The 26,207-nt window shown below is 33.3% G+C and overlaps 1 protein-coding gene across 1 annotated transcript; it reads left to right on the forward strand.

Annotated features, from left to right (window-relative positions):
* The first annotated feature begins 1,624 nt into the window (after positions 1-1,624).
* On the forward strand, positions 1,625-24,860 carry LOC124369295 (transmembrane emp24 domain-containing protein-like). The gene is made up of 3 exons (XM_046827228.1): positions 1,625-1,916; positions 18,483-18,737; positions 23,295-24,860. Exons 1-3 carry the CDS (start codon positions 1,793-1,795, stop codon positions 23,522-23,524), a joined length of 609 nt encoding a protein of 202 aa, XP_046683184.1. The 5' UTR covers positions 1,625-1,792; the 3' UTR covers positions 23,525-24,860.
* Positions 24,861-26,207: the final 1,347 nt, after the last annotated feature.

Consider the following 26,207-nt stretch of genomic DNA (forward strand, 5'->3'; position numbering starts at 1 on the left):
GTTCCTGCTCTTAATGGCGTAAAGGGAAAAGCATCGTCGCGTAAAATCGATGGCTCAGATGTTTTTAAGCACATACAATCGTTTCACTGATATCAAAGCCACTATACCAAAAAGGACCATGATAACAAAAGATACTTAAGTTCAATTTGAGTATAAAAAACATGTATGATTTATTCAAACATAAATGTGTAAGTGAGAAAAAATCATGTGAATGAAAAATGTTACTACCAAGTCTTTAGTGAAAAATTTTACTTGCACTATAAACCTTTTTAAAAATGCACTTGCAGCAACTGTGACAAGGTACTTGAAAGTTAAGGGCTGACATTGATGAGAAAAAGACAGCCTACTTTTGGCAGAAAGAGAATTGCAATTAAGGCAAGCAGAACAAGGATGAGTGGTAGAGAGGGCTAAATAGCCCTAACTCCGCCTCTTGAATAAAGGCATATTTCATTTCGTTTCAACAAGCTCGTGCAGAACTGAAAAATGATGCGTGGAAGTCTCGCAGGATAAAAATATGTTTGGACATTGGAACTTCAAATTTGGTATTCATTGTTTTAATAACAACACTGCCTAAATGCATGTCTAGGATGAGACTACTTGTGGAAGAGGTTCTGAAGATCTAGTGTAATGCCTTAGGAAAAACTTTTATATATATTTAAGTGCGTTGTTCTGATTTCTGACTAATACACTGGGCAAAACAGGAATAATATAAGATCCTCTATTGGATGTGGAAATAATTTATATGAAATTTATTATACCAGGCCACTGATTCCTTTCCAACACGATACTGAATTTGGTATAATAAAGAGAGAGAGGGAGGGAGGGAGGGAGGGAGGGAGGAGGGGGGGAGAGAGAGGGGGGAGAGAGAGAGAGAGAGAGAGAGAGAGAGAGAGAGAGAGAGAGAGAGAGAGAGAGAGAGAGAGAGAGAGAAGAGAGAGAGAGAGAGAGAGAGAGAGAGAGGAGAGAGAGAAGAGAGAGAGAGAGAGAAGAGAGAGAGAGAGAGAGAGAGAGAGAGAGAGAGAGAGAGAGAGAGAGAGAGAGAGAGAGAGAGAGAGGAGAGAGAGAGAGAGAGAGAGAAACGTGGGACCATAGATGTGCCTGGTGACTGTACAACATAATTAAAACTGCCAAATTGAAAAAGTCTCAGTTTACAGTTGTAAAAATATAACGTATGCTCATCAAACTACATAATATAAAACCCCAGATATACCACAACTGCTGAAAAGATTAAAAGATTAGTGATAGCAGATCATCATAGTTAAAAAAAATACTAAATAGGAAATGCACTATGAATTTATGCAGACTCGTTATAAATGTTGAAGATTTTTACAGAATTCATATGAAAGTTATTCCGATTTAAGTGCTTTAATATAATTATGCACTATGTGAAGAAGAAAGAATCTTCGGCAAAATCCTTTACTTTTAATCTTATTAAGTCTAATTGCTGTAGCAAAACGTTCTGTCTAACGTCCTTCCAATGCTCCACAGTAGAGAGCAAAGGGACATGTAATGTAAGATGCTTAATTTATACATACCTGTTATCTGTGGTACGAGGACAGTGCACTTTCATTTTATATGAACAGTTGGATACACTGGGCCACGGCCACATCCACATCACTAGTTTCGTTTGTTGACTACATAAGCAGAAATACAAGCAGAATGAATGTTGCGTAGGAGTTATTAGTTATGACTGACGTATGGTTGTTGAACTATTGTTTTATTATTGTTAAAACTATTTTTTAGAATCTTTGATTAAAATATTTGCGGAGAAGGTCGTGTTTTAAAGCCAAATATGTTGGTATTAATGGTTTTGCTGAGTTTGGCTGCGCTAAGAGGATCTCAAGCTTACTTTATTACTGTAGATGCCCATGCCGAAGAATGTTTCTTCGATAAAGTAGAAATTGGAACTAAATTGGGTAAGGACATTTTTTAAGCAATTAAAATAGAATAGTATTGTAGGGTAACTCATAATTTAACACTTACTGCTGAAATTACCTCTATAAACGCCTATCGCTATCAGATTCTTTAGGGTGTAACTTGTAGGTTATGAACTATCAGACTAAACCTATGGCTAACGTTTTAAATATATTGTCGACCAGTTTTTGTCCTCAAGTACAGAAAGAATCACTGTTCCAACTTATACAAAATGACAGGAAAAATCTGTTAAATGTGTTGCAAACACAAGTGTACAGGTAAGAGAGACATTCCTGAATCAGCAAAATCATATATAAGAAAATAATTTGCCTTACTCGATATCTTGTGTACTCTCTGTTCCTGATTTAGGAGCTCTTATATGAATTGAGCTAGTCTTAAGTGACTATATTTGACAGTACTGTCATTAGCCTACATAGTAATTCAATATTAGATGTTTAAAACAATCTAATACCATCTTAAGCTCTAGATCAGGTGTGGCCACATGTTTGTGTGTGATCATGTATCGCTTAGGTATGGCCAGATGTGGCGTGTGGGGAAGTTTAGTCACTAAAAAGACTTTTGCAAAGGAAAGACAATAATATTTTGGTAACAATGGAAAGAGGGAATTACACTGTCGGGTCATTCCACATCAATTCAACCAAAGAAAAATCACTTTCTCACCCACCATCTCAGATTTTGATGAAACTTGGCTTGTTTGTTCTACCCATGAAGATAAGTCACCATGCCAAATTTTAACACTCTACCTCTTACCGTTCCCTTTTTATAGCCTTTCAAAGTTTTGCATTTCCGCAAATTCTAACCTATGGATATCGCAAAATGAAGGACGCTTACGTTTCGAAAATAATTTGTAACTTTTTTATTTACCATTAAATCTCCATGAAAATGTATAGGCTTATTCTTAACCCTCTAAGTGGCGGTAATATGTTGCTAGAATGGCGGGCTATTTTTCAGAGTCAAGCAGGACTATCTTATAATTTAAAAATAAAATGCAAATTCTAATATGACCAATGCTTGTTATATATTAATGTTTCGTAATAAACTACAGAATAACATAGTATAGTTATTTTTTACTTACCTTAACCTTTTTTTTATGATATCCACACAAATGTTCAAAAAAAACGTTTTTTTCTCCACCAAACTTTTCATTTTTACGTTCTGTAACTTTAAAAATGTCATTCCTAGGAGATTATGTTAAATTCAACCTTTATTCACAATTTAATTCTAAACAAAAAACCTTCAATAATAGTTTTTCTATTTACAACACTGTAAAAGTTATATGGGAAAAACTGAATCTAGAAAAAACACTTTTTCTAGTCAGAATCGCTAGAAGTTGCTTGCCTTTTCCTCCCTTTCCCTCAGTAAAAAAACAGACCGCGGGAGAAAACTTAGGATTATTGGTACTTTGGGATTATACCGACCACACCAGTATGAAGAACACAAAAATATAAATTTATAGAAACAAACATGATAGAACGAAGAAACAACTCTTTAATTACAAAATTAAAAACTTACAAGCATTTCCAGGTATTGTAATCGGTATTGTTGTCTCTGTTATCTTATCTTTCTCGAGAATCCGATTACAGCAGGCCGCGCGGCATCACTTGATTTGCACGGTACATAATTGCCTTTTCATTACAATTCAATTTAATTTCTGATCAGCCCCTCTAGAATTTGATATTTTACTGATAGGTACTATCTCGAGGGATGTTTTTCTTTTGTTGACATCAGCGCGGGGCAGCACCATTTTGGGTGGCGGAATGTGATCAAGAATAAAAACAAGTTTTTAGTGTTTTTTTCAATAAAGAGTTTAGTTTTAGTTTGGTAATGTTTGTTTTTGTTGAATTTTAGTGTTTGGAGAAATGTAGAGGTAAAACACGAAAGTACAACAAAGCGACGCGACTCTGCAATCACGTTATCTACTAGACCGCTCAACTTTGACCTCTGTCTGAGGATGGGGAGGGGTTTGCGATAAGACAATTCCTGTTTTATATTGACGAAATATTGTTTTACGCTAATCTAGTAATCAGTAGAAGCAAAATGTCAAATAACGATTCATGTCTGGGTGTGGTCGGTATAATCCCAAAGTACCGGATTATTTCAGTTAGTACCATTGATTATTTCATCGTGATGTTGATGATACTATATGAAATGTATTTGAAATTTAGTGGTGAACGCAACTGTGCAAACTAGGCATAAAAATAATTATCGGTTGCCTAGCAATAAGCGGCAATGTGAAGCGACTTCTAAGACGTCGCTTGCCACTTAGAGGGTTAAAACAATGAAGATTCTAGAAAAAAATACCTTAAACCTCTAAGTTAACCTACTAGGGCTGAAAAAAATATTTTGTTTGCATCTTTGTATTTTTTTTAAACGGAGACATAGTTTAGCGTTACATTAAATATCGTCGAAAGGGTATGTGATAATCACAAAAACTTTTTTTTCTAAATAATCCTTACTAAATGGGCTATCAAATGATGAAAAAATATTAATGGGGTTTGACACCTTTGTTGTGTTTTATGTTATGTTAAATATAAGTTGTAACATTTCGGTTTTTACAGGTTTTACCATGTCCTAGAAGTATTTTTTTTTTTTTTTTTTACTGGAATTTGATAAATAGCAGACATTCTATTAAATCAAGGTTTAACTTTAAAACAGTACAAAATTTGATAATAACACATTTAATTGGGTTTTTTATTGTTTTAAAAAAAAGTAATATCTATTCGCACTATTCATCAGAAACACAGCACTAATTCATGCAGCACACTTTGAAGAAAACTACAAAGACCTGACAAAAATGTTGGTGTATGTGAAAACCAAAGTAGAGAATGTATGTTAAGGCACTGTAGCCTATGCCCACCAAAGGAAAATCTAACAAGTTTTTTACTTACAAAATTTGAAGATTATGACGAAGACGACTCAATTGAATTTAATCAGTGGGTTTCAACCGACAGATCTCAAGTGATTACTCAAACAGCAAACATTGAAGGCTATATTTAAAACCTAACATCTAAATTGGAAAAACTTATTCCCCACTCCGTCATTGCTAAGTCGCAATCAAAGTTTTTCAAAACCTGTAGTGTCATTGGACTTCAGTGAAAATTACTCGTTCACGATCCAGGATGAAGCCCAGGGATACCACTGGACATCTGATTCCTGCACTGTACACCCTGTTATAGTTAACCTAAGCAGTGTTGAAAATGAAAGATTAGTGTTGTCTCTGTATAATATCCGATGACATGAAACATGATGTTTCTATGGTCTACAAAATTCAAGAAATTGTGTCATAAGACATAAGACATAAGATATTTATTGCCGTTGATCATATATACAATGAAATAGGCATTGTCAATACACTTTTAGTATAAAACATACTAATATAGAAACAAACTATCATTGAAAACCACAAAACATTTAAGAGACTCAAAAACATTTACCTTACAGTTGTAAAATAAATATATAGTTTAAAATTAAAACCCAATGATTTAAAACTGAATATTGACATCCATATTTAAAAACTCGTCAATTGAATAAAATGGATTATCTAAAAGCCACAAATAAAATTTTCTTTTTAAATTACTTATGGGAGTAACATGAGCAATTTCTGGAAGCTTGTTAAAAAATCTTACACAATTTACCATATGGGATGTTCCAAATTTGGCCAGTCGATGTTGAGGAATGTCAAGCTTATTTTTATTTCTGGTGTTGTGTGTATGAAATTGATTTCTAATGAAAAAGTTTCTGAGGTTAGCTTTAGTGTATAATATAATATGGTAAATGTAGAGATTAATAATGGTAGGTATTTGTAATTGTATAAATAGGCATTTGCAATGATCTAATGGTGCAGCATGACAAATGGTTCTAATAACCTTTTTTTGGATTATTAACAGATCTGACACTGCTACAGAATGGCCCCATAATATCAAGCCATAAGCAATATGTGATTGGAATAATCCAAAATACGCTGTCCTAAGGTACTCAGTAGATATTATAGATCTTAATTTCCAAAACAGAAAAGCAACTCTCGAAAGTTTTTTGCTTAATCCGTTAACATGATCATTCCAACTCAATTTCGTGTCAATGCAAATTCCCAGTAAATTAACAGATTGGTGTTCGTTTTGAGAAAGGCTAAGCAATATGTTTTGCGTTTTACTTTCATTGCAGAGAAGTTTATTTGTTGTGAACCATTTCTGAGCATTACTTTGAGCTGCAGTCATTGTAGCCTTTAAACTTTCCAGATTATTATGACAGGAGAACAGAGTTGAATCGTCAGCATAGATGACAGAATTCACACCAACATTTTTTGATAAATCGTTAATTATCACAAGGAAAAAGAAGGGTCCAAGGACAGAACCTTGAGGAACGCCTAAGGAAACATCTATTAGTGATGATTGTGTCCCCCTTAAACTTACATACTGTCTACGATTTATTAGATACGACTCAATAATTTTCATAGACTTTGAAGATATTCCATAAAAGTCTAATTTAGTTAAAATACTATTTAATGGAACACAATCAAATGCTTTACTTAAATCTAATAGAGAAAGAGAAACTGACTGCTTATTTTCAAATGCCTGCAATGCCTCACGAACTACTTTGGTTACTGCAGCAACTGTTGAACGGCCTGTCCTGAATCCAAATTGAGATTCAGAAAGGAGGTTATTTTTTTCAAAATAATTACTAAGTTGATTATACATTATGGATTCAATGACTTTGGAAAAAGTAGGGACAACTGAGACTGGGCGATAATTTTGAGGAAGATTTTTATCCCCTTTTTTGAAAATTGGTGTGATCTTAGATATCTTTAACATATTTGAAAAGTAACCCCATTCTAAACATTTGTTTATTATGAAAGAAAGCGGCTCCTTAATTAAACCAATTGTTTTTTTCAATAAATGATTAGAAATCCAATAAACATCAGAACTTTTAGAATTTGAGAATTTAGAAACTATTTTTTGTACATCTTCTGAATTAATATTTGTCCAATTAAAAGAATTTGGATTGATCAGTCTACTTCCTAGTAAATCATAAATGTTAGTGTTAGTGTCTGGAATTAGACTTGCCAATTCATCAACAGAATGTTTAAAATGATAATTTAATTGTTCAGGGTCAAGTGTGATGTCTCTAGTAGAATTTGGAGAGTGTTCTTGAGATATAACCTCCCAAGCTGCCTTGCACTTATTTTGTGCTTGGTCTATGTACTTTTCACAGGCTATTTTTTTGGCAGAGGTTAGATGTGCCCTATAGCTTTTTTTACAAAAGAGATATGCATTGTGAGCTAACTCAGTATGTTCTGATCCATTCCTCAACATGTTTTTATAAATATTATATAAACTTAACATATAATCTCTTTCCTGAGCAAGTTCACAATTGTACCATTTTATTTTATTTTTTCTACAGTGTAGTTTACTATTACCTCGTCGTTTTTTACTAATTAATGGTGAGCAAAAATGCCATAGATTAATATAGTGGCTAAAAAAACTGTCAAACATTGTTGAAACATTTATCTTTCCTAATTTAAAATCAGTGATCATATTCCACTTTTCTTTCTTCAATTCCTCAATAAAAAATTCAATATTGTCTACACTTTGAGAACGAAAGAATGTTTTAGAAATTTTGTTTTTTGATGTACAATTTAAGCCTAGGTCAACATATTTTAAACTGATTACAAGTGGAATATGATCTGCAAAGTGGCCATCTACAGAGTTTACAGTATACAAATCCTTAGAGAAATTTACCAATATATTATCTATGCAAGAGTTAGCTCTTGTTGGTGCCAAATAAGTACAGTAAATGTTGAGTGATCTTAATAAGTTTAGAAATCGAATCGAATTTTGGTTACTAGTTTGCAACATCTCTATATTAAAATCTCCACAGATAATAACTTTTGTGTCTTTAGATATAATTTTCTTTATGGCCAATTCAAATTTTTCAAAAAAATGTATTAATGTTACCTTGAGGCGACCTGTAAAGAGAAATAACAAACAAATTCTGCAAAATTAATTTTACACAACTTAACTCAATATCCATTTCCAAACAATACTCATTCATTTCAATCACTCCAACTTCAGTACCCAGCTTTACTAAAATTCCTGACCCTCCATTTTTGAAAAATTTTCTACAAAAAAAACTAACTGGAACATAACCTTGAGGTGTATATATATCCACCTGTTCTGAAGTGAGCCAGTGTTCGGACAGACTGATCACCTCAATGTCATGCTCCTTACAGAAGCTTTCTAATTCTAGTAATTTGTTTCTCACACACTGTATATTTACCTGAAGAATTTTTAATTTATTTGACGTTTTAATGTTACTAGCATAACATTTGTCATTCCCTACATTCCTAAAAAACCTATTGAACTAGCTAAACTTACGGTACTATTCACATTTGAATTATTTACAAAGGAAACACAATGTTCTGGATCGTTCCCTACACCAACAGTGTGTACTCTCAGTTCATCACTCATGCAACAAAGATTTGTAATAGAAGTTTCACCGAGCAAGACTCCTGCAGACTGATGAGAAGACTCAGAAGCAGTGAAAATGGCATAAGGACGGTGGACTGTGGATGTTGCAGAAGGGGTATAAGTGACATCAGTAGCTTTTGATTGGTCCATCTGCTGAGCTTCCTCTACTGGCCTTGGTGTTGAAAACAGTTTTCTCAGGGTCTCTACAAACTCACTATGGGTGAGCCCATTCCACAGTTCTCTTTGTGCTGTCTGGTCATAAGAAATTACGTATATTGTGGCTCCCGTTGAGCGTTGAAACTGCAGAATATTTTGTGCAAAGTGTTGCGGTCGAATACGGTCCCTAACACAGCCCATAGCAGAACAAATCAATGTTTTCAGTCCTTTCGACTTGAAGTCTAGATCGAGCTGGTAGAATGCATCATTGTAGTCATTGTTGGTAGGCTTACTGTAGTACTTTTGTTTTGTTACAAGGCTGTACACTGATGATCCATTAGGTACCTTCTGGTAAGCTAGATTTTTATAAATGAGATCTGATATGTGGGGCCGACTAAACTTTTGCTTGAATACAACTGCTACCCCAGCAGACATATGTTTTTTTGTTTCATGGAAATCATATGATATAGTGTGTGCAAAACCAACCGATGGGTCATCTTTATATTGCTCTATAATCTGACTCATCTCTACCTCCAGTACTGTGATTCGATCATTTGTTGCCATATTTGTTTCTTTTACTGGAGAGGAATTATTTTGTAACAATTTTAATAACATTTCAGCAGTCTTCACCTTTCCTTTTTTATTCATATGTAGCCCATGGCTAGTGAATACATGTCGAGGAAAGATGTGTATAGGAAGAAGTTTTAGTTCTGGATGATTTTTAGCTATGTTTTCAATCTCTACATTAACTGTAGATATTTTTAGATCCAGGTTTGGGGTGTCAAATCTCATGGGAACCGTAGCCAGTACAAGATTGGTGTGCTTGGAGTTTTTTTATCAGCGTCTGTATATCTTTCAGTAGTTGTTCAATGCTGGTGCTTTCAATATTGTTTGTGCCCGCTATTACTAATAAATGATCATCATTAGACAACTCCTTAGTAAGCTCTTTGACATCCTCAGTGACCTAACCAAACTTTGCCCCAGGTCTAATAAATGAGCAAACATTAGCCGAGCTCCGTTGTTCAATCATATTACCAAGACTCTTTCCATGACTGTCAGCGAGTATCAGTATTTTGGGTTTACTCTTATTTATTTCCATTTTACAAGAAACATTAGTTTTGACATTTTTAGTTATTGTTTTCTTATTACTTTGTTCACTTGATTTTCTTGTCTTTATTTCTTCTTCTGATATTGATTCTTTGTTGTAGTTGGAATTTTCATTCAATAACACAGCATACGCATTTTCACATTCAATTTTACCTACATTTAGATTGTGCAAACTACTTGATCTTCTTTTAACTGTGTGCCACGAGTTGTTCAGAGGTGGATAACATTGGAGACATTTAGAGGAATTTCTTTGCTGATTTACTTCCTCCAATAGTTTTTTATTGTCATTTTGTAAAATATCAATAACTGATTTCAAGTTTTCATTTTCCATTTTGTTTTTATTTAGTTCTTGCTGAAGAATTTTTGTGAAGAAATCATTACTTGGGTGTGGTTTCATTGCAGAATTCAGATTTTTTTCTTCAATTAATGCCTTTTCTAGCTCAATACATCTATCTGTTAAAGCACCCACCTGGAAACTCAAATCCAGGTACTCAGGGGTGTTAACAGCCACATCTTTGGTTAAACATAATGTAGGTAAGCCCTCGCTCATATTAGGTGTGAGTCTATCTCTCTGTTGAGAAATAGGTGTCGAACTCTGAGGAACTTCAGACTGATGTAGCTGAGAAATTTGTGATTCTATAATTTTAACTACCGATGGACTGGTTGTTTTGCCAGGAGTTTTCATAAGCTCGCTAGCTTTGCCAACTTCAAACAGGGCTTTTTTATATTTTTCCCTGTGTTTTGAAGCAACCACTTCTAGTGTGTACTTTAATCTGTTATCACAATAATAACATATATCCCCTTTGTTGAGTTTCGAAGTCTCATGTGTAGCAAAAAATTCTACCTCATATTTTTTTACATTTTTATGAGTTACACTGTCCACACTCAGTACTTTTGCAGGCCAGTGGGGGTAACCCTTAACTTTGGCAAAAACTAAATCATTTATTTGGAAATCAACCTTAATGTCAGAGTACATTAAAGAAAATTATTCACATGTAACAGAGATTCACTACTTCAGTGATCGCTGTGCAGACCAATATAAAAATAAATTTAATTTTATCAACTTCTGCTTGCATGAACAAGATTTTAAGATCAAGGCACAGTGGTCGTTTTCGCAACTAGCCATGGGAAGACAGAATGCGATGGAATTGGAGGCACCGTGAAAAAAGGAAAGTCTTCAGAGGCCTCTTGGTAATTAGATTCTGTCTCCATCACATTTGTATGAGTTTGTAAATCAAACATTACAAAAGTTAATTTTTGTTTTATTTCAATAGATGATATGCTTAAAACACGTTCTGACTTAGAACGCTTTGAGGACGTACAAACAGTCCATGGAACCAAAAGCTTCCATAACTTTAATCCGATAGACAGTTCAGGGAACTTGGAAGCAAGGAGGATCAGTTCCGATGAGAAACCTGCCCTGACGTTTAACTTGAGGAATAAATCAACATCATTTGTGACAGAAGAAAATTTGAATCCATCATGCTACGTGGCTTGTAAATATGATCTATAGTACTTTAGAATCACATAACTGAAGGGAATAAAGAAGAAGGTGATGTGACTGTTAAATTTATGCATCCTGCAGGGCCATCACCATCATTTCATTGGCCAAAGCTAGAGGACATTTGCCCCGTGCCGATACCTCATGTACTTGCAATTGTTGATCCTCCTTACATTTCGACCTGAAGAACCTATAGGTTTCCAGAAAAATGTGTCAGCTCAATTGAAGAGAAATTTTCAAAACTCCATTAAATGTTTTCCTGTAAAATTTGGAATGTAATTAAGATGTTGGAAATATTAAATAGTTTATATAGGTAAGTTAACACCTATTGTTTATTTTTAATTTTTGAGTTTGTTTGAAATTAAGTTCTTTGAACAAGATGATTCAGGTTAAAATATGATGTTATGAATTGAATAATAAAATATACCTTCAGATATCCTGAATAATAATGCAAGCCTAGAGATCATTATAATCCCTGGAAATCCTTATTGCTCAGTATAATTGGACGGAAAAAATAAATTTGAAACCTATTATTTAATGTAATGAAACACAACAAAGGTGTCAAAACCCCATTAATATTTTTTCATCATTTGATAGCTTATTTAGTAAGGATTATTTAGAAAAAAAAGTTTTTGTGATTATCACATACCCTTTCGACCATATTTAATGTAACGCTAAACTATGTCTTCGTTTAAAAAAAATACAAAGATGCAAACAAAATATTTTTTTCAGCCCTAGTAGGTTAACTTAGAGGTTTAAGGTATTTTTTTTTAGAATCTTCATTGTTTTAAGAATAAGCCTATAAATTTTCATGGAGATTTAATGGTAAATAAAAAAGTTACAAATTATTTTTGAAACGTAAGCGTCCTTCATTTTGCGATATCCATAGGTTAGAATTTGCGGACATGCAAAACTTTGAAAGGCTATAAAAAGGGAAGGGTAAGAGGTAGAGTGTTAAAATTTGGCATGGTGACTTATCTTCATGGGTAGAACAAACAAGCCAAGTTTCATCAAAATCTGAGATGGTGGGTGAGATGGCCTGGTTGAACTGACATGGAATTACCCTGTCTAGAAATAAGTACGTTTAATACTCCAATCAACGTTTTTATGAACAGAATAAATAAAAGACAACTAACTTGTTTGTGTTGAAATTTTACTAGTATGGATTGCTAAAACAACTTGATATTTGGTTTGTTGTTTTAAAAAAATGATGTATTATTGGAAGTCGCTAATACCAACAAAAAATATATAATCTGTTCTCTTTCTATTGCACTAAAGTAATTGCTTCTACCATGAATACGTTTTGTGTTATAACCTTAGTTTTAAACTCTTATAACTAATATTTTTATACTTGAATGACTATACATTGAATTGTAACCAATAATTTTTTTTTTTTATTGATATGGAATCATCAATATTCATGACCATCCCAAGGACTGAAAGTAAAATGTCAATGGACCAAATAACATAATAGATATTTCCAAGAACAAGAACAATATGGTTTGGCTAGGTTTCAATCTTAGAAATTAATATATAAATATTAATGTAATTTACATCACTATCAGCGCAGGGCAGTCACCATTCAACAAACAGTTCTCTTTACAAGGTTAAACATTGTTTTTTTTTAAAGTTTTCCATGGCCAGAATAGTGAACATTATTTCAACATTAATTATGTATTCTGCTTGTCACTCCAAAAAAACTATATGTAGTTTTAGAGGGTGGAAATCACAAATAATTATGTGTTTTAACATTGGATGTGGAAGCATGTCCTTTGTCAGCATGCTATGTCTTTTGTTCTGAATCGCTCTGTGTAGCTTTGTCAGGGTTTGGCAGTATGCTTCTACATTGATAGTGGTTTCTCATTACGTGACATCGACCAATAAAGCACCATGCCTACCTCAAAACACTGATGCCACTGATGTTCACCTTTACAGGCGACTGTGTGTGTCTCCATTCCATGCTCTGTTGCTTCAATTCAGGTGTAATATGCGAAACACATGTATTGTCTCCAGTTATGATCTAACTCAAGAAGCCATCACCATTTTCTTGATAACAACTCAAGAACTTCATCGCATACTCAAATCTTTGGTTTTTGTGATCCTCTGTAAGGAGTTTTGGGATCCAGTGGGAGTACAGTTTCCTAAACTTTAGGTGTTCATAAAGAATGTTGTAAAGCATTGTCGACACGTCAGGAAATTCATTTGAAAGACTTGTTATTGTGCAGTGCCTGTTCTCTCGAATCCTTGCTTCAACTGCCTCCAAAACGTCTATAACCAAAGAAGGGTGACCGGAGCGGTCCTCATCATGGAGATTGTCACGGCTATCTTTGAATCGTTGTACTTACGCACTTTGCTTTCACTCATAACAGTATCACCACACACTTCGTAAATATGTTGCTGAACATTTGCAGCAGGCAGGTTTCTTGCTGACAAAAGCTGTATCACTGAGAGAAACTTACACCTGGCGGACGAGTTGATAGTCTTAAATATTTTTAAAGTACAGAACATAACCGTACAGGTTAACTACAGAGCTGAAACTGAGCACAGTTGTTCACGAGGCATGCTGGTACACAACCCACACGCTCGTTGCTTAAACTAGTACTAGTGTCTGAAACAAAACGGACCTTACTTCAAAAAACACGCCTCGTATTACGAGGCCAGTTCACCTGAGAGTTAATTAGTTTGTGTGTACTCTTTATAAATCTGGTACATTTACTTAAGAGTAAATAAACCAACACAATAAGTCACACACATCACAATAAGTTGTGATCTATAAATTCTTATATTAGGTTGATTTTTAGAATCCTTTCTTAAAAATGCCATTTTAAAACCTTTTAGTGAATTACTATTTAGGCTATTTTGTACTATAATTTGTAATTTTGCTTATTTCTAGTACAGTATTTTATTTTATAAACTTTTAAGAGGTAAATATGAGATAAAATAATTTATAGAACTAACTTTGCTTATTTATATAAATATATTTGGATTTTAATTTTAGCCACTCGTGGTTGCGTTTATTTGTATCTATCAGCACTATTTACGCAAACATATGGGTCTAGAACTAATAGCTATCTGTTGAATTCACTTATGTAAAGGATCTATTTTTTTTTGTATCGTAACGATTTGCCTTTTTACTTCACAAAATATTTACATATAGCATTAACAGTTTTATTACTTGGTTAAAAACTAGCCGAGATGTCGTCTGTTTTTGATAATATTTAACATTTAATAAAACTAACCTGTGTGTATATAATTGTTTAAATAAAAATACAATTTTAAATTCAAATGTGTTAATTTTGTAAAAAAAAGGTACAGGTATTACCAATCAGGAGGAAAACAAGTGTGGTGATTATTATTCTCGCTTAGGGTGCTATAATTGCTTGTGCTGTTGCTATATTTCCATAGATACCTCTTGATCATAAAATTGGTGCTTTTGATAATTGTATAATTATCCTACAAAATTGGACTTTTGTGAATATTAAAATTAGTAATAAGAAGTAATAAGTTCCAAATTTTATATTAAATTAAAAATTGTTTTGGCCAACAAATTTTCCAAAACCTGAATGTTATTAATTTAATTTAACATAAATATTCACCCATTGACCTAGTCCATTATAGGAGAGTTTGTTTTGTAAACTTAAAATTCTTTGTGTTTAAATTCTAAATGACATGAATTGCTTGTAAAATAATGGAGAATCATGTATCATAAATGAGCCATAGAGGAATTTTCTGTAGTATCCAGAGGGTTCCATGACAGACATAGTTCAAAGAATAATGTATTTTATGGTTAATCTCTAGTCAAATATATTCTCTACCTAAAAATTTTCTTTCTGGTTTTCTATTTACACACATTTAATATTCGGAACATTAATGGATATTTCAAACAAGTTCTGACTTTGCCAAGGCTTTAACCTTGGGTGATCAAGGGTTTACATGAATGTAGTTGTTATCCCCAATTTTGTTATAACTTTTACGTCCGATGCAAGTAGATTAGTAATATGGCATCAGTAGGTTGTTAACACGTTAGCTGCCAAGTCATATTTTTGATCTTTCACTTAAATGCCACATAGGTCAGATCTAGCCGCCGCCGTATGTCATGGTAAGCTTTCGTGTTGGCTATATCTGACCGGCAACTTTAATATGCAAGGTTATTTTAGGTTATGTTTGTTTCACATGTGGTGCGACCTGCGGTCGCTCTGATGTGCTGTTAGTGATGTGCCATGTTGTTATTATTACACGGAACGTCTCCAGTTGTTGTCCTCTCTCTTTGGCGTGCTAAATTTACACTCTGAAATTGACCTTGTTGTCATGGTAATGTGTCGGCCAGAAATGACTGGCAGTATTTATTAGATACCGTATAATAATCATTTAGTTACTTACAAGATGAATTAATTTTCTTGTTTGAAACATATTGTACGTGTTAGAGTAACTGTTTAGGGATTTAAAAAATACAATCATGGTTTAACTAAATTTTAGTTTAATTTTTACACAAGTTGTACAGAGTAAACCAACTCTAACCTAATTTTATCAAAAGCAAAATACGTGTATTTCTTTTAAAACCATTTGTTGTAAACTAAACACGAGTATAATTAAAATTGAATGCAAAATTGGTAATTATTGGTAATAATTACATGACTTATTGTCCAAAAATACCTTATTTGTGAATTGCTCGAAAACAGTCTTTTCAGCACACTTCACACCTCTGATCTTCTCTGGCTTCTCGGAACACTGATCACAAAATGTGTTCACTTCACCCAGTTTCTTGGCGGCATCACGTCCTTTTAGTTGTTTAGTTTTTCCCTCTCCAGTAAAGTTTTGAGATACAGTCAGATAATGGTGACCAGTACCTTTTACAGGAGTAATAGCGTTATTTTCCAGACCCATCAGTGAAATTGCAATATTTACTTTGAACGTTGTGATCGACATGCAGTGTTTTTTCTGACGTCCGCAAGCTGTAGGTCTTGCCTTCACTGCATCCGTGTGGGCCAGCCAAGAGTTCACAACAGCAGTCCCGAGGATTATTTCTTCGGCTGCTTTATGGTACCACCTTCTTGATTTTATAACAGCAGTACTATATGATGATAGTTGGTCAGATACATCGATTCCCATCTTTCCCTTGTTGTACTCAACTATCACTAATGGCTTGAATATGGCATTACCTTTTTTATCTTTTTTTCTGTAAGAACGTACTCCACTTCATGCTTGGTAGACAGCATTCTCACTTCTCTCTTGTCCTTCCATTTTGTGACTACAATTCCATGTGCATTTTCAAGCGCCTTCATTTCTCCTTTTATTATTTGTGCTTTCATACCTTCGGCAGGGAGACCTTTCCTGTTTGCCCTTACAGTACCCACCAGGTGGGTTCTTCTGGCTAAAAGATTTTTGCTAAGTTGCACTGATGTGTAGTAGTTGTCGATGTATAAGATGTGTCCCTTATCCAAGTGATTTTCCATGAGCTCCATGACCACTGAGGTTGAAACTAGTTCATTATTTTCATTTTGAATTGTCCCTTTACCCATGTACACTTTTATACAATAGGTATGCCCAAGCTGATCACATAGTTTGAAAATCTTTAGCCCATATTTGTGAGCTTTGTTCGGTATATACTGTTGAAATGACAGTCGCCCCCTGAAGGGAATCATGGTCTCGTCTATTACAAGGTCCTTGGCCAGCAGATTTTGTTTTTCAGTCAGCAGTTAAAAAAAAAAAACTCGTTCATGCTTGATACAAGGATAAAATATTTGAAATACGCCCATCACGTTCTTCGTCAGCATGGTCGTTAAAATGCCAAAGGCGGAGCATCAGCTGAAAACGGTTCCTGCTCATAACTTGACAAGCAACCGAATTCTTGTACAAAATGTTGCCAGACCAATAGTTTGTGATACGGGGATGATTTGCCAAACCCACCCATATGAGGATACCAATGAACTTTCTCATTTCTATCTCATCTGTGGGAGTCCATTTTTTAAGTCTGCTACTGCAGCTCAATCTGGTTTCTCGCAATACTTTACTGGCATTTCTGTTTGTCTCGATGACCATCATTTGAATAATTTCGTCAGTAAGAAAAGCTGAATAATAATCTACAGGCTTAGCATTATTGGCCATATTTAAATGATACTCAGAAATACGAGTAAAAGGAAAATCCTGTTGCCTACCTTTGAATTCAGTCCATTCATCGATCATCACTTCACCGTCATTTACACCAGAACCGTCACTGTTCACATCATTGGTTTCCATTTCCATAGCAGACTCACCTTCACCATCACTACTTTCATGCTCAGATTCGCTTGGCAAAAAGTCCGGATCTTCATCCGTGTCGTCAACACTTGAGCCACTAAGATAACCTAAGTTTCGCTTACTTTCAATGTCATAAGGATCTGGTTCACTCGACATTGGACAGTCCAAAAGTCTTTGAATACGGTCATCACTCACATCTCTATTACACATGATGAAGTCGTTTACTCAAGTTTAGTTCTCACTAACCAAAAGGAAAAGACTATACATGAACACTAGTTATTAGCAGATGTAAAAGAGATTTGGCGGGAATGCTCGTTGTGCAATGCTAGCTACAGCCACAGAAAAAGAATAGTTGCGCACGCAGGACAGTAGATGACAGCTGTTTATCAGCTGCTTCATCTAATACCAACATTGGTGGACGAAATACTCGCGCAACAAAGAGAAAACAAAAGACGGTCAAATCTGGCCGGCAGTAGTATTTTCAATACAAAATTAGAAAGAAAAAAGTTGTGCCGGCCAGATCTGGCCGACGCTCAAATGTCATTATATTCAATAGATTTCAATGCAGTTTACACAAAAAATTACTATTAATTAACATAGCATTTACAGTAGGTAAATAAAGTACTTGTCCAAACTTGGCAATTACAGGGTTGGGCAGTCAGATGAGCACGGTCTTTAGAGGTAGTTTACTGCCGGTCAGATCTGACCTTCATGGCAGCTAATGTGTTAAATGAACATTTCCATTGTTGGGTTAACTATATGTTCTCTAGCAAATGAAATGTTTTAGTTTAAGCTTCTTACTTCCACATCTGCTATGAGTAGATTAGTATTATGTCTCCAGTAGTTAGACAAGTGAACATTTGAAGTTTAAATTTTTAACTAACTAAATTCTATGGGATAATTCTGCAGTGTAAGATTTAGACTGAAATAGAAGTACCTAATGAATTTCTTAAAATATACAAGTACTAATCTCTTTAGTACTATTTTTTCCAATGAATATACATCATGATAAAATATTTTGTACTTTTAAAATCTTTCTCAATTGATAACTTACTTAGTTATTTAGTTTTGATGTTTTACAGGTTTGACATTTGAAATATCCGAAGGAGGCTTTTTGGATATTGATGTGAAGATAGTTGGACCAGATGGGAAAGTGATATACCAGGGAGAACGGGAAACTAGTGGCAAGTACACATTTGCTGCCCATCTGCCAGGCAAATACACCTACTGCTTCAGTAACCAGATGTCCACCATGACGCCTAAAGTGGTTATGTTTGACATGGAAGTAGGAGATGCCCCCAAAACCGATGTTAAAGCTGAAGGAGATGAAACTGCAGGTAAAAATTAATTCTTAAGTTTTGGTAGTGCTCATGACATTTCATTAATGAAGTAACTGTGTCATTCTCCACCAACCTATATATAATATATATAGAAAGATACATATACATACAAATTTTCATAATGATCGGCCAAATATATATATAAATGTTTATCTGTAAGTCCTTTATAGAATCGTAAACTATTTGGCCGATCATTATGAAAATTTATATGTATATGTATCTTTTCACGCAGAAGGTTTATATGCTATGTCCATTGATGTAACTCGCCACCAGGCAGCGTCGCAAAAGATAAAAGTTGTAAAAGCGCTTGCACATTATAAACTGCAATTATGAGACAGTTATGTATATTAAATAGCCAAACACTATTTGAAGGCACTAAGTTATGATGTATATTTGTCTTTAAAATAAACTTCTGATTGAACTTAAAGCTTGAGTGTTAGACCACTTTATAATAAAGTGCATATAGGTATACATTGGCTATAAACATACAGATTTTCTTGATCGTGGCAACAAGGCAAACTCTACATAAGCATTGGAAATATAATTCACTTGAACCAGAAGTGCTCATAAGACAGTCAAAGCTACAATAAGTGTGTGACGCCACGGGAAATAGTATTTTATAAAAGTTAAAAACATTTTTTTAGCACAATAGTTTTCAATTGCACTCAACATCTTAATTTCAGCCATACCATTTCTCAAGATCACTAACTACTTTTTACATACACATTCAATACATTTTAAATTCACACATGTACAGCTTCATGGTGATTCAATTGGTTTGAAAATAAAATATACATGTTGCTAAAAATCATTTCATTAATAAACATAGTAATAATCATATGATCTACTAAATTACCAAATAAATTTGAAAAATTAAAAAATGTATGTTAATTTAACAAATGTAATTTAAAAATTAATAACTACATGCTAACTGCTATTAAAAAATAATTGGATTACAACAAGTTAACAAGTCTATTCAGGTTTCTGAGCAGTCAGTGTTTATTTTATCACATTATATTATATCAAATCAATTAGTAATACATTCTAAAACATAACAGAATCATCATTTAAAGGGAGTTTAATTTGAAACTAAATATTAATTGATTGATCATGTTGTACAATGTACCAAGAAACTGAACTTAAAATAATACCTGCTCATGGTAATCAAACAAATTTGTTTGAAAATGTTGGTTGAATCTTAATGTCTTTTTATGAGTGAATATTGTGCATAATATACAGGGTGTACATAAAGTCCTGCACGGGTATAATATTTTCTGAACGATAACAGATAAAGAAACAAGATTTGGTACATCAATACTACACCTAAAAATCTACTTTTTGAAGGAACTATCAGTTTTCTGTAATATCATGGGGACGTCCCGCAAGGAGTCAGAAGGAAATCTTAAATAGGAGCATAGGTCAATATGGACATCATTTTAAAGGGCTTATCTAGCAGAGTTTAATGCCGCAAACCGCACTCAAAAAGATTGATCCAGTACAAAATGGCGGCTGTTCAAAGATTTTACTTGGTTACATTTTATTAGTAGCCATAACCCCAGTAAAGCAAAACTGCAACCAAACGAATACTGCAGCTAACTACTACATTATGCTTGTCAGTTGTACAGAAGTGAATTATGACATTAGTTATCCTCAAGAGTTACAAATTTGGTCCTAATATATTGATAACGGGGAAAACCTGATCAATCTTTTTGAGTGCGGTTTGCGGCATTAAACTCTGCTAGATAAGCCCTTTAAAATGATGTCCATATTGACCTATGCTCCTATTTAAGATTTCCTTCTGACTCCTTGCGGGACGTCCCCATGATATTACAGAAAACTGATAGTTCCTTCAAAAAGTAGATTTTTAGGTGTAGTATTGATGTACCAAATCTTGTTTCTTTATCTGTTATCGTTCAGAAAATATTATACCCGTGCAGGACTTTATGTACACCCTGTATATTGTTATCAGGGTTTGCAAGACTTTGTAGTTGATAAGCCTATTTTCTGGATGTGTAACCTATTCGAGGTTAGCTATCTTAACTTGATGCCTTCCCAACATTGCTAACTCTCTCTAACCCAATAGTTTGCAAAATCTTTTGTTGTAATTATTAAAATATTTTTGCTTATATTTGTTGTTTCTAATAAGATCAAATGAGTTGAAAAAACTGAAAATAACATGATAATTATACAAGTATCTGATTAGACATAATTGACATATAGAAGTCTGTATTCAAATCATGATTTAAATTATAAGCATATTTTAACATCCCCTTCATCTGAATGCTTGTTTATATGAGAAATGAATCTTAAAAAGAAAATCCAACACAAAAAACACAACTTAATAAGAGTGGAATTTGTTTTTAATCCCAGGTGTATAAGTAAGTTAAGCCCCTTAAAAAAGAAGTTGTTGTAATAGAAATAAAAATCTGTTGAAAACTTAATGTTTTGAAGGTAGGAGTGGAACAGAAATGCCAAGTTTTAATACTGTAAAAATTTAAATCTTTCAAACATCAGATCCTTATCTCACCTCCCTTTTTTGTTTTGTTTACAATCCGTGACGTTTATTAACTCATGCTACCTTGAATGGTCAGGAATTGATTTTATGTATGGTTTTATAGAAATTTGAACACTTCATCATGTCTAATATCAAAGTCTTCCTGTTCATATCTTGTCAAAACAATGTGTTCACATTTATCTTCTTAAATATATTTCGGCCTTGCTGTGGGGAGCTATCTTCAGCCAACAAGTATTATACTGAAACTGCTTATGATTAGCAGTCGTCTGCATAGGCGAGTTGAAGGGGAGCTTTCTCAAGATAGGCTGAAGCTTCCGCTGGGCAGTTATGATCAATATGGCTTCTTTATAATCGATTGTCAACTTTTAGACAATTTCACACTACCTTCTTTTGGAGTTATTTTCATTCTTAATTATATTTTCTGAAGAGAGTAAAGTTTCTTCTATTACTTTTGGATAATAGTGGGGGATTTTTGTAAGTACTTTTTGTTATAAATAAATATTTCAAGAAGATAATTGTGTAAGAAATGTTTTGATGTGGTGTGAACTGAAAGAGTTTGATGTTAGTTATGACATCAGCTGCGTAAGCCTTAGAACAAAGATTTTACCATGTAGCCTATTATTTGTATATGAATTTCAGATGCTTTGATTCTTGAGAATTAATGCTAAATCCAAATTATTCGGGTGAAATTACAGTGAATAAAAAAAAACTAACTTTTTTTATTTCATCAGGTGATGATCAATAAAAAATAACTATTTTGAACGTGGGAACCACCCATGAAATGACTTACAGCACAGTAAATGAATACGATAATGGAATGCATAGTATTTTACACTAGTTTCTATTGATAATGGCTTTCATGAGAAAGTAGCTCTGTTGTTGGTATTGAAATTTAGAATCGGCCAACTGTTTTACATGTAAAACTGTGAATTGTCATTATGAATTACAAACATCTGGCTACTGCTTCCTTCCACACAGTACAATCCCCCTCAACATTTCACACCTCTGTTGTACACTCTTGTAATTTATTCAAAATGAAAAAGTATACAGCTATGATTCTTGTGATTAATGTTCTTTTAAAAATCATATCGCAGACTTTTTTAAAACAGTTTATAGAAATACGGTAAGTCTGATTAATTGAGCTACATGAGACCAGGGCTACCTCGGATACGGAAAAACTCAGATAATACGGGGATTGCAATAAAATATCCTTATTTACAGAAAAACTCAATATTGATTCATAAAAATGTTCCATTTATACAATAAAATATGTGACCTGCTTCCTTGCTGCAACCAGTATGTTCTAACCTGTTACCATTGTTGTCCAAACTAACAACGGCCAGTAGAGTCATGTAAATGGTGTGTTATGTTGCTACCAAAGTGTACCATGCTCCCACTCATAAAAACAGCCTTACTATTTTCAGTGTACTTTGAACACGTTTAAGAGTTATAAATCTCTTTCAAAAAGTCTCAGTTAAAATGGCAGCTTGGATAATCGGACTTTTACTGTATTATAAATACAGTGTTCTGTAGTTGCTACTAATTTTAAGTGAATTAGAAAGTGGCATTCTAATGGATACAAGCTCTTCACTGTCTTACATTGTTTCAGTAAAAAGTTAATTCTGGTATGAATCAAAATCCCCTTCATCTTTAAAACTTTTTATTGATCATGGATTATAACAGGATTTAATTTAATTTACTATCATTATTTGTTGCAAAAATGTACATTTCACGGATTGGAATCTTCTTCAGGTATCAAAAACACATTAAGACATATGGTTAAGCAAGCACAAACCAATATATGGCGATAAATCCGCTAAAGACAAAATTTACAACAAAACAAATTGTACGTCAAACATTCAAGTCAATACGTGAATGACACTTGAAAATCCATTTTCCACGTTTTGTGATCCAAAAATGGAAAAAATTGGATAATAGCCACCAAGTTTCAGATTTATGAAATGTTTTAGATTACCTTAAATATGTGTACGTTTTTCATTGACATTCACATGTCTAGATTTCTGTTGTTACTGTTGCAGACCACACTAAGATGGAAGAGATGATTAAAGAACTAACGACCTCTCTGACTGGAGTAAAACATGAACAGGAATACATGAGTGTGAGAGATAGAATACATCGTAGTATCAATGAAAGTACCAATTCTCGAGTTGTATTGTGGTCATTTTTTGAGGCAGTTGTACTTTTTACAATGACAATGGGCCAGGTATACTATTTGAAGAGATTTTTTGAGGTTAGGAGGGTTGTTTGAGAATATAATTCTTGGTTTAACCATAGCCAAATTGTCAGTTTGTACGTTTTCCAGTCCAATAAAAACTCCAAAGTAAATGAAAGATTCAGATATTGTTCTTTAGTGTGGTATATTTGATTGGTTGTGTTATAGCTAAATGTAAACTGGAATGGAAAAATACCTCCAAATAATGCATCCCTATTAAGCAAAAGTTTGTGATATAAGTGTTTTACAGAGTAAATTTATTGTTAAATCTACAGTAAGCAAATCACTATGGTAGTAATTTTGTAATGTAGATGAGTACTTTAAATTGCTGTATATTAATTTTTTTTATAGATTTTATATGTTAGTTAGTAATTGATTAAGCCTTACTTTTGTCATAAGTATAAGTATGGATTGATAATACTTATGTAAGGGGAATTGTGGTTCAGAATCATTTGATTAGTACGATTGCAATATAATACTGCCTCAACCACAAAGTAATTTTAATTTGTTATTTGCAAGCATTCAAAATGGGATATATTTTGTTTGAAGTTCATTTTTAATAATGTAAAGATTGTGAGGGAAGCAGGAAAATCCTGTTTCCCTCATTAGGGGATATAACATATATTAAAATGTGAGTTTGTTGTTGTATGAGTGGGCAATTTAATTTGTTTCTTGTTATTTCAGTATTATATATTTTGGTTCTGACAAAATTAATGCTGTGTATATATTGTACATTAAAATTTAATAAAGATTTATAATATATTCACTCTACCATTGGACTTCATACTACCTAGGCTCACTGGAAAATAAGCAAGTTAAGCATTTTAAGCAAGTTGTAACCCAAGTACATACTGTCTTACATTGTTTCAGTAAAAGGTAAACTCTGTTATTAATCTAAATCTTTAGAGGATTGCAATCCTCTTCATCTTTTAAAACTTTTATTCACTATGGATGATAACAGGAACAGGATTTTGTATATTTGCTATCATTATTATTTTCTATAAAAAGAACTCAACATTTCAAGGATTGGAATCTTCCTCTGCTTTAGGTGTCAAAAAACATTAAGACCCTTCTCCTATCAAAAGTATGAATTTACATACTAAATGTAAAAATATTGGTTAAGCAAGCACAAATCAATGCTGGCACCTGTTCTGTAACTTGATAATATACACAAAGGTAATACGCCAACACGATTAGTTAGTCATATAGTTTTTTTTTTTTTTTTTTTTTTTGGTATTAAGGAATTTGAAGATTGACTGATATTTTAGCTTAATATACATGTATTTGTATATTAATATTGCTGACTAATAACTATAAATGCATTATTAATTTTGTTATTTTCAATTATAAAATTTTATTTCAATATCTTGTATGTTGTGTTTTTATTTAACTACATCATAGCATGCCCTTTTTTTAAATTACCTCAATCTATATTTGCTTATGCCACATGTGCCAAATTTATCCATACCACTTTATTTATTAATAATCATGCTCCAAAGTATATTTCTACAAAAATATATATCCATATCAATGTTTTGAATAGTCATGCTGTACAATATTTAGTAAAGTAAAGAAATAAATTATTTGAATAAAATGCAATAATACGCATATGACCAAATATCTCAAAATATTGGGGAGTATTTGAATAAAGTTACTTCCGTACAGCCAAGAGACTGTAGGTGACCTAAACCTGAATTGTTATGAAAGGTTACAGACCCAGGATTACTTAACCCTTCTGGATCGGTAGGCCACTAGTGTGGCTCTAACTTATCTCTCAGTTAGCTCAAATGTCTCAGGTGGCTGTCCTCTCAGCTTGCTGGGACACTCAGAGAACAGCCATGGCCACCTAATGCCCTGGCGAGCTGAGAGGACGATCATATAAGTTTAATGCAGATGGCAAAGGATTAAGATCCACCCTTCTCCTATCAAAAGTATGAATTTACATACTAAATGTAAAAAAAAATGGCCCACAGAGGTTGAGTGTGCTTGTTTCAGGTCTGATGTCATGAACTATTTATTTTTGAGTACAAAATTATTAAAATTAATTTTTTTAAACTGAAATGTTTTATATATATAAATGAATGTGATATTTTTATTCAAGTATTTTTAACCTTTATTTCTATGCAACCACTCTGGAGACAAACATAATGTTCGGATCACATTACCTCAATTAATATCAAATATGCGCCCACTGTTCACATTGACATTACAATTAGAATATAAAAACAGTTTCTTTTCTAAAGTGTTTTATTGAACCATGTATATATATATATATATATATATATATATATATTATATATATATATATATATATATATATATATATATACAGGGTGACCATTAAGTCTTAGGACGACTTTATAACTTTTGAACGACAAGAAATATCGCAACCAAATTTGGTTGGTATACCGTTACTGGAAATTGTAAGCTACTTTTCTGTGTACATGGTGGTCGGATTTCACCTTTGGGGGACGGCCCGTCGGGGGTTATAAGAAAATCTTTAATGACAGCCTATGTTGAGTTGTACATCATTTTAAATCTTTGCTTGAACTGAAAACAATGCCGCAAACCGGACCTCAAAAGGTTGATCCAGTCGGAATAAAACCCTGTTCAAAGTTTAAAAAATGTTTAATACCATTATTACATAAGAAATAACTAATACTGTAGCTGTTAGAAGTTAAGGGAAATACTTAGTGAACTCATTTAAAGGTAGATGTTC

The sequence above is a fragment of the Homalodisca vitripennis genome, chromosome X, assembly GCF_021130785.1.
Source record: "Homalodisca vitripennis isolate AUS2020 chromosome X, UT_GWSS_2.1, whole genome shotgun sequence".
Lineage (NCBI taxonomy): Eukaryota > Metazoa > Arthropoda > Insecta > Hemiptera > Cicadellidae > Homalodisca > Homalodisca vitripennis.

Excerpts from the sequence above, each read along its gene's own strand:
- LOC124369295 (XM_046827228.1), top strand. The coding sequence starts at position 1,793 with ATGTTGGTATTAATGGTTTTGCTGAGTTTGGCTGCGCTAAGAGGATCT. Across the intron at positions 1,917-18,482 it reads AGAAATTGGAACTAAATTGG|GTTTGACATTTGAAATATCC; the intron begins GTAAGGACATTT and ends GATGTTTTACAG. Across the intron at positions 18,738-23,294 it reads TGAAGGAGATGAAACTGCAG|ACCACACTAAGATGGAAGAG; the intron begins GTAAAAATTAAT and ends TTACTGTTGCAG.